Raw genomic sequence first — 19,029 nt, 5'->3', positions numbered from 1 at the left:
TATTACAAACCTGTCCTGTTCAGCTGATTAACACGGAGAATAGAAGTCTAAGTGCCCGGTTGGTGTGAACAGTTTTAATGTTTCACATTGAAAGTATGACATACTCCCATTGTGATCATTCAACATACCTCGCTTATTATGACAAAGCAGCGAACAGGAAGGGGTTATGGGGGAACAGAAGAAAAGAAACACAAGAGAAGAAAGAAAAACACAAACAACAACAAGAAATACATTGAACGTCTACATTAACTACTAATATGTTGGTGCTATCGTCGGCTAGATGTATTTCCGGTTGACACCATGTGGGGGGCCTGTTGACCAGGGAAAGAGGGGGACGGGGGTGGGGGAGTCTATAAGCTAAGTGATCGAAAGGGGTAGAGTGTACACAAAACAGTGTACTACACAAAACAGTGTACAGTGTACACAAAACAGTGTACAGTGTGATCTAGAACCCAATAATCATGTGAATCCCTTGTGAGTGTAAGCCCGTTGGCGACCGACCCTACGCCGCCCCATCGCCACCGGGAACCCCAACCTGAGTGCGCCCTATCACATCCAGCCCCACGCGAGCCCCACCAAGCACGCGACAGCCACATAGATGAGTGGAGACTTCACGCAGGCACCAACCTAGAGCCATGGCTCCCACCCAGCCAGCCCTGGGGGGGAAGGCACCCGGGGGGGGCGTTCAGCGCATCTCTCGCTCTCGCTCTCTCTCTCTCTGCGTGTCATCAACAGGTCTTGCCCCTCCTCCCACAAAAGTCAAACTCCGCCTATGATAACGGAGCTTCACAGATAAAAACATCCTGATGAGCTTTAGTAGTACATCATTTAAATTCACTGTGATATTGCTCAGTATGTTGACTAATATGAAACCCGTAGCACACAATGCCTTTTCCACGATTTGCTGCAACACATGACCGAAAACTCTAAATACAGACTGTAAACTATCTTTAATTATTCCAAAGAATTGCATCTCGAGTAACTTCATTAAAAGACCAGCCTATAAATGTTTCATAAAGCAGTAGTGCTTGAGCAACTGGTTCATTTTTATAACCCCTGAGCCGATGTGGCTCAATGCTTCCTGTTATATGGAATATAATTATGGCTTACTTTGTTTCAGCTGCTGGCTGTTAGTGGCAAGATGGTCAGTCTGTGGCTAAAATATGTGGTTGGTTTTCTCTTCGTGAACCATCATTCATTCCTGTAGTCTGCTTGATTGACTGACATTTTCTTTAAGCACCGTTTTTATTGTATGATATGTATTTTGTTCTAAACAGTCAGGGTTCTTTGTTGTATTCTTTGGGGGCGCAGCCGTGATATCACTTGAGTGCAACGTCAGCCCCTTGTAGCTTATGGAGCTCCAGAAGAAGCTTCTAGGAACCCCTCTCGGGAGCCCCCTCATCATTGCCTAGTCAGACGAGACCACGCCAGCTTGCAGTCCCCTTTTGCCGTCCAAGTTTAAGAGGAAATACGGATTCAATTGCAGCCACATCATTTTGCTAGAGCAAGCTACAAAAAAACATTGTCCCAACTATTCCTCTGACTCATCCAAATCTCAATTTACTGGTAATTTGCTGACATTACATCTGGGGAGCAGGTTTAATTAAAACCACTGTTGAGGAATCGTGCTGCAGAACTGCGGCATATCAGCCTGAGAGACTGGTTCTCTCGGGCAAATCAAACTGCTTTGGTAAGGTGATATGTTTTTGTGCATTATAGACTCTCTGCGGTCTGAAGTTAAGATTTATGTTGAAATTATTTCTTTTGTCAGTGTATAAACTGCGATGCATAGTGTTTTCTGCTGCTATGTGTACCAACAGTAACATTACTAATGCAAATATAAAACTAAAGTCTTAGTCATGACCTTCAGATTATGCTTTATGTACTCCCCTGAGGTGCCTTTTCCAGCCTTTAATGTCATTTGGTTCAACTTCAATGGCTTCTCCATACTGCGGATTACTATGTTGCGGAAATTATCGTTCACATACCCAATTGTGGCATGTAGAACTTCCAGTTGATAACTGGATCACAAATGTATGTTGATTAGATATATTCTGGTTGAAGAACAGCAATGAATACTGAGAGTGTCCAGACCTCACATGCAGCAAAATGCTGAAAAACTGATAAGATCTGAAAAGTGTCGCCAAAGAAAGCCAAGACCTTCTTGTGCACGGAAATTAAACATTCTTCAAATATCCTGAATCCAAATCAGCAGCTTTCACAATACTTTGAATGAGCTTCTCTGTAATCATTTTGATGCAGGGTCATCATGGTTTTAGATGTCCATAGAATAGAAAAGCTTTAAAGGAAATTTGGCCACATCTAATTCTGCCTTTGCAGTGTTGAGTGTGACCACTGTCCAGTACAATGAACTTTGTGGTAAAAAGTTGGTTTTTTTTTTTCATAAAGACAACTCTTGATTACAGATGTCCTAAATAGTAATCTCAACTAGAAGTTGGGTTGATTCCTCCATGAACTTGTTGACCCAGTGACTAAGCCCACCAGTAATGCATTGTTCTTCCTAGTTTTCTTTGGAAAACAACCCAGAAATTTTACTCTTGTATCAGATACTCCCTGAGATATATTCCCATTGAAGTTCCACCTCCATTTTTACTACTTTTATAGTCAGTCATTTCCCCTCTCATTTAGCCTAATATAGACAATGTTGAATGATTGTAGTGACTCAACTACATCTCACATCAAACACCTTTTTCCCCTCTGCATGGGTTGGATGACTTTAATAGCCCGGGCTACTGGAAAGATCTGAGAGAGAAAGACTTTTTGCTGATCAGCAGCCCAGTCCAATTATCTGTGAATGGCACACTGTTATGCACATTCAATAGCTCAGTATCCTTCCTTATTAAAAACCTTGTGGTCTGAGCAAACTTCTGACCTCCTCTCTCTAATGAATACATACTTACCAAGTTTATCTTCCAAGGGAATCGTGCAACTTAGTTGGTTTCAGTGACCCCTGCCAGAAGGCAGTAGATGATAAGGACACTGTACAAATTTTGTGTCATATACCTCTTTGAAATAAAATACAGGTCGTCTCGGGGTTACGATGTACGTTATTTCGACTTTATGATGCCTGAGTCTCATCCACCATTTTGTCTCCAGTCCCACAAGAAGAACGTATTTGCGCACACGAAGAAGAGTGCAGTTGAACAGCCGAGTCAGAGAGACAGGGGAATGATGGCAGCTGCAAGCCTGTGCACACATTTGTTGCTTGTGAAACATCCACAGACGCAACACCTGAATATAACACCGTTTGTCCGACCACGTCTTTTTCAAAGTATCGGAATCGGCAAAAAAATATCGGACATGCCTTTTTTTAGTATATATATTTTTTTTAATATATATATTTTATTTATTTATTTTTTTATTTATTTTGTATTTAACGTTACAGACATAATGTGTTACACGCTTCCAGAGTCTTTAGTTTAAGCTTAAGGTAGGGTTGTCAAATTTATCGCGTTAACGGCGAGAATTAATATTTTTTACATTTATCACGTTACAATAATTAACACAATTAACACATGCGCTGCACGACCCACTCACGCAGTGTCACATTCAATCTATAATGTTTTACCCATACAGTATATAGAGCTAAAAGGCAGCGTTAAATGAGTAGAGTGAATTTTGGCAGCCTTTGGAGCCTTTTTTTAAAATGGCTAAAACCTTACAATCCTTCTCCCAACAATTAGTATAATCGTGGGAAGCAATGTGGGGAAGAAACGTAGTCTTTGATCTTTTTCTTAACACCCTATGTTATTTCCCAACGCAGAGAAGATATATCAATTGGTACCACGACGCACAGTCATGGTTGCACTTCCCATCATGCATTTGGACAGAAGTTAAATGGCTACAGTATCATTTACTGAAAGCTCAACAAATACACCAGATGGCAATATTTAGTCACAATATACAAAGTCACATTTATCCTTTAAGAATTACAAGTCTTTCTATCTGTGGATCCCTCTCACAGAAAGAATGTTAATAATGTAAATGCCATCTTGAGGCTTTATTGTCATAATAAACAAATACAGTACTCATGTGCTGTATGTTGAATGTATATATTCGTCTGAGTTTTATTCATGTTTTTCTTAATGCATTGCCAAAATGTATATGATCGGGAAAAATTATCGGGAATGATTGGAATTGAATCGGGAGCAAAAAAAAAAAAAAAAAACAATCGGATCGGGAAATATCGGGATCGGCAAAACTAAAACGATCGGGATCGGGAGCAAAAAACGATCGGATCGGAACAACCCTAGTTTGTACTGTTAATTGTGTGTTTTCAATTGTGGTCAAATACTTGGGGCTAGTTTATGTGATTGATTTTGATGATGTGTGGATGCTAACTGATACATGCTAATCGTTTGTGTGGATTGTTATTGCTGTATCAGCAGGTAGTTATAAACACATATTTGAATTGCTGTTATTGGAAATGAAACTTATTTAATTCCATTTTTATTTTAGTTTCATTCTGCAAGTGTTAATGTCATGAGCAGCTTAACAAACTCAGAAAACCACACGGATGTCTGACATTGTCATTTCGGAGCTTAGCTCGCTGTCTAGCTAGGACTTTAGGCCAAGTTATGCTTCTGTGGCGGACCTACAACTTCAAGGCAGACCCAATTTACGACCCTCTGCCGTAGCCTGACGTGCACCTCCACAGATTTCTGGCTGGGCGTCACGTCAACGCGTGGTGACGTGACGCGAATTCACTGTGATTGTTCCGCTCAGACTGTTGTTTCCGGTTCAGCGCAAAATCACCGCCATTTTCAAACATTGTTGTGTTAGACGCAAAAATGGACCAAGCATGCGAGAGTGTCATCGAAGAGGTCTGCAAGTACAACAAACAATGTCTACAATGTCTCGTCAAGACAATATAAAGATTGCCAAATTGCAAGCGATTGCATAAAAAAATGGAAATATCTCCGAGACAAGTATGTGTGTGTTTAGAAGCGAATGGCTGCACGAAGCGGTGCCAAAAATTGCCAGCATTTATCATTTTATGTCGGTTTTTTTTTGGTAGGTGCACTTTATCATTTATTGTGTACATATGTTTGCTGTGAGTCTGACTTATTTACATTTTACACTTCAGGTATATGAAGTATTAAGCACAGGTTTGATGTTAAAAGTGGTGTTTTGATGTTTAATTTTCAACAACAGAGTGTTCACACACTTGATACATCATCACTGATTGAGAATGCCTCATTACTTCTATGATAACATGTTTACCATCAAAGCTTCCGACGCAGTTTGGGAAGTTCCATAGCTGCCAGAAATCTGCTATGGCTTCCCACTGGCTGGTTGTAGGACACGGCAAAGAAATTGGACAAAACGCTGGACAACGCAGCTTGCTGGCTTCCACCTGATGCTAAAATTTGTAAACTGCCAGTCACTGTGCGGCATCAACAGTCAGACAGACCACCACAACCGTCTTCTGCGTCCTCAACATTTGTATGCTCGACATTTGTTGTTCAATGTTGATATGCTGAAGATCCACATTCAAGCTTTCCACCTCCGTTGGCATTATTGTGTAACCGGAAGACAACTAGAGGAAGTCGACAATAGTCCCCCAAAATCGTACAAACACAATGCCACACCCCTCTAGTGGCTTGGCGGTGAATTACAGAGCAACACGTTCCCCTGCCACAGAACTATCGAATGCTCGTTGACGCCGTAGGGTCTACATCGTCATTACACCGTCACCGCAGCGCAGAAGCAGAACTCAGGCTTTAGCTCTAATGTCTTGGCTAGGACATTACAATGGCATATAACACATGTCTTTTGGATAGTTATTTTCAGATTTAGGGGTTATTTAGGGGTACTTAAAGGGTTTTTCTGACTTACACGGAAATTCGGGTTATGTCACCAGGGTAGGAACGGTACTCGTTCGTAACCCGAGGACTACCTGTATATGTTTGTTGTCAAATCATATTGTTGGAACAGTTCTTTGGCTAATTACAAAAGTCTAGCCTAGTTTTACCTAATTTATTAAGAGAACAAATGGGTATTTCGATAAAATCTGCATTTTAAACAACCGCATTAAGTGACATGTACAGTGGGGCAAATAACTATTTAGTCAACCACTAATTGTGCAAGTTCTCCCACTTGAAAACATTAGAGAGGCCTGTAATTGTCAACATGGGTAAACCTCAACCATGAGAGACAGAATGTGCAAAAAAAAAAAAAAAAAAAAAAAAAAAAAAACAGAAAATCACATTGTATGATTTTTAAAGAATTTATATGCAAATCATGGTGGAAAATAAGTATTTGGTCAATACCAAAAGTTCATTCAATACTTTGTTATGTACCCTTTGTTGGCAATAACGGAGGCCAAACATTTTCTGTAACTCTTCACAAGCTCTTCACACACTGTTGCTGGTATTTTGGCCCATTCCTCCATGCAGATCTCCTCTAAAGCAGTGATGTTTTGGGGCTGTCGTTGGGCAACACGGACTTTCAACTCCCTCCACAGATTTTCTATGGAGTTGAGATCTGGAGACTGGCTTGGCCACTACAGGACCTTGAAATGCTTCTTACGAAGCCACTTCTTTGATGCCCTGGCTGTGTGTTTGGGATCATTGTCATGCTGAAAGATCCAGCCACGTCTCATCTTCAATACCCTTGCTAATTGAAGAAGGTTTTCACTCAAAATCTCTCAATACATGGCCCCATTCATTCTTTCCTTTACACAGATCAGTCGTCCTGGTCCCTTTGCAGAAAAACAGCCCCAAAGCATGATGTTTCCACCCCCATGCTTCACAGTGGGTATAGTGTTCTTCGGATGCAATTCAGTATACTTTCTCCTCCAAACACGAGAACCTGTGTTTCTACCAAAAAGTTCTATTTTGGTTTCATCTGACTATTACACATTCTCCCAGTCTTCTTCTGGATCATCCAAATGCTCTCTAGCGTACCGCAGACGGGCCTGGACGTGTACTTTCTTCAGCAGGGTGACACGTCTGGCAGTGCAGGATTTGAGTCCCTGGCGGCGCATTGTGTTACTGATAGTAGCCTTTGTTACTGTGGCCCCAGCTCTCTGTAGGTCATTCACTAGGTCCCCCCGTGTGGTTCTGGGATTTGTGCTCACCGTTCTTGTTATCAGTTTGACACCACGGGGTGAGATCTTGCATGGAGCCCCAGATTGAGGGATATTATCTGTGGTCTTGTATGTCTTCCATTTTCTAATAATTGCTCCCACAGTTTATTTCTTTACACCAAACGTTTTACCTATTGCAGATTCAGTCTTCCCAGCCTGGTGCAGGTCTACAATTTTGTCTCTGGTGTCCTTCGACAGCTCTTTGGTCCTGGCCATAGTGGAGTTTGGAGTGTGACTGACTGAGATTGTGGACAGGTGTCTTTTATACCGATAATGAGTTAAAACAGGTGCCATTAATACACGTAACGAGTGGCGCCTCGTTAGACCTTGCTCATTAAAAGAAGTTAGACCTCTTTGACAGCCAGAAATCTTTCTTGTTTGTATGTTGACCAAATACTTATTTTCCAGTCTAATTTGGAAATAAATTCCTTAAAAATCAAACAATGGGATTTTCTGTTTTTTTTTTTCCACATTCTGTGTCTCATGGTTGAGGTTTACCCATGTTGACAATTACACACCTCTCTAATCTTTTCAAGTTGGAGAACTTGCACAATTGGTGGTGGACTAAATACTTATTTGCCCCACTGTAAATCTCAAATGCCTTTTTTTCCCCCTCCTTATGCTTTTTTGTTAAAAAGACTGATCATCTTTCCTTTGCCTCATCATTTCTTCATCTGTTGTTCATCATTTTTGGTTCGGTCTTTCTTGCTCCCCTCTAGCCATAATCTCTATACGGCCGACAAGGCTTTCATCTTGACACTGTGATGGGGGCGAGGCGGTGATAAAAACAAAAGAATAAAAAAGGATAAGCAGTAAAGAAGTTAGATTTCTTGACATCAAAATGCCAGAATTTGGAGACACTGAATGAGGATATAGACTGTGTTTATATGTGTTACGTCTTTTTGACTGGCAGTGTTTTAAATGCTTAATGACATTTTAGTCGGTGCTGATTTTGCAGAAGCCAGTATTAGTGGGGTAGTTGAAAATACTGTGTTTTTATACGATCACACCTCCCACCCCCAGCCTATCTGCTTACCAGTCTATGCTTATGTGACATTTCTTGTCCACACCTTGATTTGTGCACATCAACAACAACAATAACAAGACACGCCAAGCATACAGACGGGCTGCAATGTGCAATGCTTTGATTCTTTGTCTTATGTCCTGGCACCAAGTTGAGCAGATGCTGCAGGGTGTCAAGATGAATAGGTGATGACTTCACCAGCGGGCGTCGGTGTAAATTAAATTCCTCAATCTTAATTATGCTGTAATTTCTATCGTAATTTAGCCCTTGACATGACTTACATGCGGCGTGGCATGCTTCGGTGCTGCCGTTGCCCGCACTTGTTGTTTCATCCAACTTTCCATTACATTTAACTCTATTAAATTGGAGAAACAAGAAATCAAATGGGTGCACATTTATTCTCAGGGCCTAATAAATCAGGTTATTTCTTCAGGCTCCAATCTGTCTTCTTGTGTTTATTACTCCCTTAATAATAAGCCTTACTTCTGAGTTAGAATCAAAAGCGAAACTGAGTTGAAAAGCGCAACTTTCATTCTGTTAAATTCCCCTGTTAGCAGCTTTAACTACAGAGAGTTTGGACCCAGAGTCCATTATTATTATTTTGTTATTTTTTTATATTATATTTTATATAAAAGTGTTACTTTTGAAAGACATTTCCCCATTTGAAGATTTACAAAAGAGTTTTTTTTTTTTTTTTATGTGTGTTTTTCTCAGTCCTATGATCCTCGGCCCCAAAGAGCTCAATTAACTGCATGTCACAGCTATTCACAGTGTACATGTGTCACTCCAATTTGCCAGTTTTTTTAACACATCTATATCACCACCCTCCCAACCCCCTCTTTAGTCTGTCAGGCTAAATTGACAGGCAACAGTTTTCTTCTATACCCTCTACCCCCGCCCCTTGACAAGGTGAGAACATGTCGATCAAGTGCAGTGCGAGACAACCTGTCATACTGAGCTGTGTTTCTCTCAGGACAATTGTGACCTCATTTCGTCAGGCTCAATGTCTTTTACTCTCTGCATTTTGTACCATCACCTCACATCCATTCTTACCTGCTTTTCTCTGGATCACTGTTCAATGTTCATCACAAGTGGACTGCTAAATCCTGTTGAGATGCATTATGTTCTTACCTTGTCAACTGAATAACGAATGAATCAAATTGTATTCTTTGTCCGACTTTCAGTCAACTATTTCTCTCTCCAGATGTACAGTGCCCAGCCTTACAAGTTGAAGAATGGAAATTTCCTCATTCACCAAGGGAAAATATAACAGGTGATGCTTTTTGACATGTGTAAACACTCAAATTTCTTCAATGTTCTTCTTTGAATGAATTAGGTTACTGATAAAACTCATTTTTAGGTTTTAATTTGGTGAGGCGGTTCTCCCTTCTCAAGAATACAGACATCAAAAAGATCCGCAATCCACGAGGACCCATCATCCTCCGCTTGGGCAAGACTCCCCTCGTTCGCCCCACTGAGTAAGTTGAATGTACTAGTACAGCTTTTTAGTGGCCGGGAAAGAGAAGTCGACCAAAACTCATAGTTAATAACTGCATGAGTGAAATTTAAAGAGCAAGTGACAATTTTTTTTTTCTTTTAATAGCATCACTGAGCAGAATGGTAAATGGACTTGTATAGTTGTATATCGCCGTTCCACCATCAAGGCACACAAAGCGCTTTGACACTATATTAGTACTGAACGATATTGGGAAAAAACTGCCATTGCGACTTTTGGGGGGTTGTGATATATAGCGATATATACCGTATTGCAAAATTAAAACGATTAGAGTTTTCACAAAATGACTTGAATAGCTCAGTTTGGTAAGACTTCGGTTGACTCACCATGACTATATTGTATTTACAGTGGGGCAAATAAGTATTTAGTCAACCACTAATTGTGCAAGTTCTCCCACTTGAAAATATTAGAGAGGCCTGTAATTGTCATCATGGGTAAACCTCCACCATGAGAGACAGAATGTGGAAAAAAAAAAACAGAAAATCACATTGTTTGATTTTTAAAGAATTTATTTTTAAATCATGGTGGAAAATAAGTATTTGGTCAATACCAATAGATCATCTAAGTACTTTGTTATGTACCCTTTGTTGGCAATAACGGAGGCCAAACGTTTTCTGTAACTCTTCACAAGCTTTTCACACACTGTTGCTGGTATTTTGGCCCATTCCCCCATGAAAATCTCCTCTAGAGTGTCGCTGGGCAACACGGATTTGCAACTCCCTCCACAGATTTTCTATGGGGTTGAGATCTGGAGACTGGCTAGGCCACTCCAGGACCTTGAAATGCTTCTTACGAAGCCACTCCTTTGTTGCCCTGGCTGCGTTTTTGGGATCATTGTCATGCTGAAAGACCCAGCCACGTCTCATCTTCAATGCCCTTGCTGATGGAAGGAGATTTTCACTCAGAATCTCTCGATACATGGCCCATTCATTCTTTCCTTTACACAGATCAGTTGTCCTGGTCCCTTTGCAGAAAAACAGCCCCAAAGCATGATGTTTCCACCCCCATGCTTCACAGTGGGTATGGTGCATTTCAGTATTTTTCCTCCAAATACGAGAACCTGTGTTTCTACCAAAAAGGTCTATTTTGGTTTCATCTGACCATAACACATTCTCCCAGTCCTCTTCTGGATCATCCAAATGCTCTCTAGCGAACCGCAGACAGGCCTGGACGTGTACTTTCTTCAGCAGGGGGACACGTCTGGCAGTGCAGGATTTGAGGCCCTGGCGGCACATTATGTTACTGATAGTAGCCTTTGTTATTGTGGTCCCAGCTCTCTGTAGGTCATTCACTAGGTCCCCCCGTGTGGTTCTGGGATTTTTGCTTCCCGTTCTTGTTATCATTTTGACGCCATGGGGTGAGGAGGGAGTCTAAAGTCCGTGTTGCCCAACGACAGCCCCAAAACATCACTGCTCTAGAGGAGATCTGCATGGAGGAACGGGCCAAAATACCAGCAACAGTGTGTGAAAAGCTTGTGAAAAGTTACAGAAAACGTTTGGCCCCCGTGATTGCCAACAAAGGGTACATAACAAAGTATTGACATTAACTTTTGGTATTGACCAAATACTTATTTTCCACCATGATTTGCAAATAAATTCTTTAAAAATCAAACAATGTGATTTTCTGTTTTTTTTCCACATTCTGTCTCTCATGGTTGAGGTTTACCCATGCTGACAATTACAGGCCTCTCTAATATTTTAAAGTGGGAGAACTTGCACAATTAGTTGTTGAGTAAATACTTATTTGCCCACTGTATATAATAGTTTAATCCAGGGGGTTCAACTGTGAATGATGACGATTGTTGGCTATGATGCTGCATACTTGCTGCTTTTATGAAGCAAAACAAAAGTTTGCATATTAAAAAAATAATAATAATAATAATAAAACAAAAATACACCTCCTGCAATAGGACTTGCGCATGCACATATCGCGATGGACATGTTCAAACAATATACAGTGATCACTCGTTTTTTGCGATTAATGGGGTCCAGATCCCACCACAATAAGTGAAAAACTGAAGTAGTCCCCCCCAATTTTTTTTTTTAGTTTTTGTGTGTTCTATGTACTTATTAAGATTTAGCATTGGAAAGAGATACAAAAAGACATGTTTTTTCACTTTTTTCCTCAAACTATGATTTAAAAAAAATAAATAAATATGTGTAGATACAGTGTATCACCAAAGTGAGTAGAACCCTCGCATTTCTGCAGATATTTAAGTATATCTTTTCATGGGACAACACTGACAAGATGACACTTTGACACAATGAAAAGTAGTCTGTGTGCAGCTTATATAAAAGAGTTATTTTATTTTCCCCTCAAAATAACTCAAAATATAGCCATTAATATCTAAACCCCTGGCAACAAAAGTGAGTACACCCCCTTAGTAAATACGTACATCCTTAAATATCCAAATTGAATACTGCTTGTCATTTTCTCCCAAATGGCATGTGACTCGTTACAGGAGTGCTGTCAGCATTGCTGCAGAGATTGAAGAGGTGGGGGGTCAGCCTGTTCGTGCTCAGACCATACGCCGCACTCTACATCAAATTGGTGTGCATGGCTGTCACCGCAGGTGGAAGCCTCTTCTGAAGACGCTACACAAGAAAGCCCGTAAACAGTTTGCTGAAGACATGTCAACAAAGCACATGGATTACTGGAACCATGTCCTATCGTCTGATGAGACGGGCGGGCTTTCTTGTGTACCGTCTTCAGAAGAGGCTTCCTCCTGGGGTGACAGCCATCCACACCAATTTGATGTAGACTGCGGCGTATGGTCTGAGCACTAACAGGCTGACCCCCCCACCTCTTCAATCTCTGCAGCAATGCTGACAGCACTCCTGTAACGAGTCACATTACATTTTGGAGGGAAAATGACAAGCAGTACTTAATTTGGACATTTAGGGATGTACGTATTTATTAAGGGGTGTACTTATTTTTATTGCCAGGGGTTTAGATATTAATATTTTGAGTTATTTTGAGAGGAAAATAAATTGACTCTATTGTATAAGCTGTTCACAGACTACTTTTCATTTTGTCAAAGTGTCATTTTGCCAGTGTTGTCCCATGAAAAAATATACTTAAATATCTGCAGAAATGCGAGGGGTCTACTCACTATAATGTTTTTTAAGCATTTCAAATGTAATAATAATATATGTTTTTAATATGTTACTGTCCCACCAAATTATTTTTAAACAACAATAAAGTAGAAAAATGCTTGTCTTTATTAAATGCTTCATTGAGTGAGTCCGCTCAAATCCGCTGAAGCTGCTCACTTCTACTCAATAAGTTGCCACCGCAACAGTTTAACAAGTTAAACGATGATTGACACATGCGGAGCTTTGAAGTTTCGTCTTCCAACCGTCTCTGGCAAGATCAAAATTTAATGTCAGTCATTCATTGTTAACTTTAATAAACAACTCCTGACCAAAAAAAAGTTGCAGGAGCAGAGTGAGAGACTGCATGATCAGATCGGGACAGCTCTATAAAATAGTGCCATTATTTATTTATTTTTTAATCAAAAAAAAAAAAAAAATCCTCGATGAACTGAAGGCACAAAGTACCAAGGGTACCACTGTACAGTGGTACCTCTTCTTAAGAATTTCATTCGTTCCAGGTAAGTCGAAATGGTCATATGTCGAGCAGGATTTTCTCATAAGAATACATTATAATTGAATTAATTCATTCCAAAGCCTAAACACCTACCCTGAATCCTTAATTAATACTGTTGGTAAAATTACAAATAGCAATCACACATAGTAAAACATAAATTATCAATACAAATCGGAATTCTAATATAATGTTAATAACAGTATAACAAATCTGGTTCTACTTTGGCAGTTGTGTTTTGCATGCTGTCCCTGAATGCACAGTGTGACTGACAAAAGAGTGAGAGAGGTGTGTGAGAGTGGGAAGTTTTTACTTTCTCTTTTCATGTTCTGTTGTTGTTAGTGTCTGCTACGGGGGACATTAGCCGTGTTTTGCTGCACAAGTTTTGAAATAAATGATTAAAAACCAGTGGAAGCTTGTGAATTCCTTGCCCATGTTACAATAATAATGATAGCCACCTCAACTATTAAAGACTGGCAAACGAAGGAGGACCGTCGAGCTCGTGGACATACTCTGGTCGTATTGTCAGGCCAGTTCACTGACACGCACACCACGCTCATATTTTTCGATCATTTCCAACTTAATTTCAATGGTAAGCGTCACCTTTTACCTTTTTTCACCACCTGCACTAACCTTCTTCATGTTGATTTCTCTCACAAGATAATCCGCCGTGCGTACGTCTTGTGCGAAAACAATGGCATTGCGACACTGTCATAAATCGTTTTTGAGCATGTTGTCATATGTCGAGACAAATGCTGACTCAAATTTTACGTAGGTTGTCGGAAGGATCATATGTCATTGCGATCGTATGTCGAGGTACCGCTGAATTGTGCAGGCCTACACTATATGCTCATTTACCTAGTGATGATGGTTCAATATCTTGCTCAAGGGTGAGCAAGTTGGGGAACAATTACTCTACCACTGAGCCACAGCATCCCAAGAACCCTAGAACGACTGACATTTATCTATGAAACCGCAGAACATTTCTTCAACATATAAAAACAATCAATTGGCTATCTACCCATTGCAGACTTGAAATAGTATACAGTACTCCCAAACATCTGTAGCTAATTCCAGATATACACACCTTGCCCTCACTCACTACATGACTCACAACGTTTTGAAATTGAAATAAGGAACGACTATGGTTTACCTAAGCATTAGACTTTTTTTGTCTGGAAGAGTTCAGAGCACAGACATGGGACTTTCACAGAGTTCAAAACCAAGATGTTTTTTTGGTCAGTTTTCTTTTTCCCCAACTTAAAGTAAATAACATTTCCTTTTGAGCTTCTGATTAGAGCATGCTGTTATTTTTGAAGGAATGTTGTGCAATTTGGTCCAGTGAAGGTCCACTAGTAGAAGTTCACTGACCTTATTTTTATGTGGTGAGTTTAAAGCTCTGTGCATGTCTCCATTTCAATTGCCCTGCAATGTATACCGTTTTCTTTCCTAAAGTGACATTTTGACTCGCCAGTTTAAGAAAACTGCTTTCCAGACAGTTTTATGTCTTTCTTTTCAACGATAAGGCGTGTTTGGCAAACCTGACAGGAGTAGTTTATCAGTCTGGCAAGTGTTGCTTGCTCTGTTTACTCTGAGGGCAAAAATACCATTCATTTTTCTGCATTTTGAACTTAAAGGGTCTCACATTTAGGTACATGTCATTGGCAAAGTAGTTTATTGCATAAACAATGATACTTTCCTGTCGTTGGTTATGGATGGTATGATAGTCCTACCTTATTCTGTTGTGCTTGTCCTCATTAGGGTAGTGGGTGTGTTGGAGCCGATCACAGTTGACTTAAAGTGAGAGGCTGGTGTACAGCCTGAATGTTTATCATAGGAATGTAATTTAATATTTGACAGAGAATACAAATACATGAAATGATGTTATATAATATAGATATTAGGAGTGTAATGGTACACAAAAATCTCGGTTCGGTACGTACCTCGGTTTTGAGGTCAAGGTTCGGTTCATTTTCGGTACAGTAAGAAAACAAAATGCAAAATATAAATGTGCTAGTTGTTTATTACACATTTTTGTGCTTTCAGCAATAGTAACATTAGCCTATACAAAGCTAGAATTCTGCCCAAAAAGTAGCGGGTATTTTAAAATAATAATCCAACAACAATTTGGCTTTCAGACCCCGCGTATTGGTTAGCTTTGTTTCTGAAAGAAAGAAGAAAAAAGAAGTCCTGTGCTAAAGAGAAAATCAATCCCAATGACAAAGATTTTAACATGTATTTTACAAATGAAAAGCCTCAATGAATCATTTTTTTTTTTTTATATTGAACGATTTTCGAAAGCTCTATTGGTGGATTTTCTCAAGTTAAAGCACCATACAAATATTAGTAAATTAAATTGTGTAAGCAGGATGTGTGTATTATTCTTATTATTTTAATTACAGGTGTTTTAGCTAATTTCAATTTTATTTAAATGGGCTATTATTTATTTAATTATGTGTTTATATTTTACAAATGTGATGTACTATTCATTTATATTGTATATTTTATGTTGTATGACTTTAGTTCCAATGTGAATATTAGTTCCTACTTGTTTTGTTGTGGTAGGAGGGTTTTGTATTGAACACGGGGCCGTGTTGGTTATTATTATAGCCAAGAATACAGCAGTAAATCAACAAAGACAAGTCAACTGTGCCCCGATCTACCACTCAAGAGATCTGATGGACTCAAAAAGTGGGTTACAATTGCATATTAGTTTGAAAATCGACCGGATCCACCGTATTTGGATATACGAGTGACTTCCGGTCTGCCCGATCCTAGCTAGTAGTATTGACACAGGAGGGCCGCGCCTTGCCTCAAATAATAAACTCTGCCCTTCTTTGCTCGTGCGTCGCCTTGAGCCGCTTCTGGGACGTGTCTAACACGCGGCCACATTGCGACTGGTGTGCGCAGTTGACGTTTCTGGGTTATACTGTCCTACCATGTTGGTCCTCATGATAGTAGAGAAGACGGAGTAAATATAATCTACACGAAGAAACTGTAACACGATCGATTTACAGCCTCGAAAAGTAAGGATTACGTTACGTAAGAAACTCGTTCGGTACGCCTCCGTTCCGGACCAAGCACCCCGAACCGAAACGGTTCAATACAAATACATGTATCGTTACACCCTTAATAGATATATATAAAGTAAAAGCCCAAGCCCTTCATGCAGCCATTAGCCAAAGGTAAATTTGAGATAAATTGAAGAAACAAGATTCCAATATGAATTCTGTCACCGAATAATGTTATGTATCCATTTCTTGCATGCTATTTTACAGGCCTGTACAGTGATTGTGATTGCATTAATGCTCTTCTATAAACCCCAAAAATTAAGCAAAAATGATTTTCTGATGATTTTTACCATTGACTCATGGGTAAGGAAAACGGTATGCATCAGCAAAAGTATAATTTTCCCTTCATTTTTTTGTTTGCTTCACACATTCACCTTTGCCCACACACTGTGCAAAAATGCATTTGGCCTTTAGAAAATAAGAGTGGAGGCGGGGAGAAGATAGACGATCAAAGTATGTTATGGTGAATTAAAAGTACTATTAAAGATACCAATCGAGGCAATATTATGTACCAACAAGAAAAACATAGCTTGTTCTATGGCTTTCCCGCTGTGAGTGTGATTGCGTTTTTTTTTTTTTTTGTACTGGCATGCTAAATATGTCTCTGTGCTGAAAGCATATCAAGCAGAGTGTGCTGTCACTCAAGCAGCTGTTTAATTCATCCGCAACACGCCTGACTAAAGGCAAGAGAAGTGTGCACAGTGATCAGAGACCAATGCTTTGTATTAGAGGCTAATCGGCTCACAAATGATTGAGTGACAGCCTAATGAAGCCACTTGTTTCTTGGTGGTTTCATTTGTCTGTTGCCAGTGAAATGGGCATCGCTCAGCAAAACATAATTTGATTGCTTTAGGCTTTTTTTTAATACAGCTGGAATGCATCAAAAGAGGGAGAATCAAGTGTCTGATATCATGGCTTCCAGTCTCGATTGCAATCAAAGAATTTCACATTTATTAGTTCTGCAATATACAGTACAAAGAACAATTCAGAACAGAAAATTGCCTTGAGGCTAAAAATCCTCAAAATTCTTAAACAGGATGAACTGCCTTACATTCAAATACTGTTTGTTTATACATTATACAGTTTATTGAGGCTGATTGCAGGACTACTACCGTAGTATGAAAGAGTATCTGAAGCTTTTGGAATTTCTCACATTTTTGCATAAAATCACCATTAAATGTGATCTGAACTTTGTCAAAATCACACGGATGAAAAAACAATATCTGCTTTAACTAAAACCACCCAAACATGCATAGGTTTTCATATTTTAATGAGGATAGCATGCAAACAATGACAGAAGGGGAAAAAATAAGTAAGTGAACCCTTTTCCTAAGGAGACTTACAGAGAAACTGAAACCAATTTTCACCAAAAAATTTAAGTCCAGTCACTGATGAGCAGTTTAAAGCTGTCCTGCCCACTATAAAACACACACCTGGTAAGAATTATCTTCATGAGAAGTATTGTCTAATGTGCATCATGGCTTGGTCAAAAGAGCTGTCTGAAGACCTGCAATCAAGGATTGTTGATTTGTATAAAGCTGAGAAAGGATACAAAACCATCTCTAAAAGTCTGGATGTTCATCAATCGACAGTCAGAAAAGTTGTCTACAAATGAATAGAATTTGGCACTGTTGCTTCACTCCCAAGGAGTGGCCGTCCACCAAGGATGATGCCAAGAGTTCAGCGCAGAATGCTCAGAGGTAAAGAAGAACCCTAGGATGTCTGCTAAAGACTTACAGAAATCACTGGCGCAGTCCAATATCTCTGTGCACACATCAACTCTATGTAAAATTATGGCCAAGAATGGTGTTCATGGAAGGACTCCACGGAGGAAGCCACTGATGTCTACAAAAAACATTCTTGCTCGTTCAATGTTAGCAAAAAGGCACTTGGACACTCCACAGAAGTTTTAGCAAAATATTTTTAGGACTGATTAAACCAAAGTTGAATTGTTTGGGAGTAACACAAAACGTCATGTGTGGAGGAAAAATGGAACAGCTCACCAAAATTAACACCTCATCCCCACCGGGAAGCATGGTTGAGGAGCATCATGATTTGGGGCTGTTTTGCCGCTTTAGGGCCTGGACAACTTGCAATGGAAGAATGAATTCAAAAGTATATCAGGATGTTTTGCAGGAAAACCTTAGGCCGTATGTCAGACAGTTGAAGCTAAAAAAAGGATGGGTGCTGCAACAAGACAACGATCCAAGACACAGAAGTAAATCAACTTAAGAATGATTTAAGGAGAACAAAATACACATTCTGGAATGTTCAACTCAAGGTCCAGACCATTGAGATGCTGCGGCATGACCTAAACACAGCGATTCATACCAGACATCCCAGGAATCTGACTGAACTACAGCAGTTTTGAGGAGAAGAATGGGCCAAGATTAGTCCTGATCGATGTGGCAGACTGATCCGTAGCTACAGGAAGCGTCTGGTTGAAGTTATTGCTGCTAAAGGAGGATGCCACAAAATAGTAAATGTGATAGTGTACTTACTTATTTTTCCCCCTTCTGTCATTGTTTGCATACTGTCCATATTAAAATATGAAAACCTATAAATATTTGGGTGGTTTTAGTTAAAGAAGACACTGTTTTTTCATCTGTGTGGTTTTGACAAAGATCAGATCACATTTGATGGTGATTTTATGTAGAAATGTGAGAAATTCCAAAAGGTTCAGATACTTTTTCATACCACT

At 39.7% G+C, this 19,029-nt stretch overlaps 1 protein-coding gene across 3 annotated transcripts in view; it reads left to right on the top strand.

Moving 5' to 3' along the window:
- Positions 1-19,029, top strand: part of col16a1 (collagen, type XVI, alpha 1) — a 158,553-nt gene that overhangs the window by 77,268 nt on the left and 62,256 nt on the right. For all 3 annotated transcript variants that reach the window (XM_057827320.1, XM_057827319.1, XM_057827321.1), the window contains 2 exons: positions 9,340-9,408; positions 9,496-9,613. In XM_057827320.1, the coding sequence (XP_057683303.1) occupies positions 9,340-9,408; positions 9,496-9,613 (187 nt within the window). The remainder of the gene's footprint in view (positions 1-9,339; positions 9,409-9,495; positions 9,614-19,029) is intronic.

This window comes from Corythoichthys intestinalis, chromosome 22, assembly GCF_030265065.1.
Source record: "Corythoichthys intestinalis isolate RoL2023-P3 chromosome 22, ASM3026506v1, whole genome shotgun sequence".
Taxonomy (NCBI): Eukaryota; Metazoa; Chordata; class Actinopteri; order Syngnathiformes; family Syngnathidae; genus Corythoichthys; species Corythoichthys intestinalis.
This window is presented reverse-complemented; position numbering and strand designations above follow the sequence as displayed.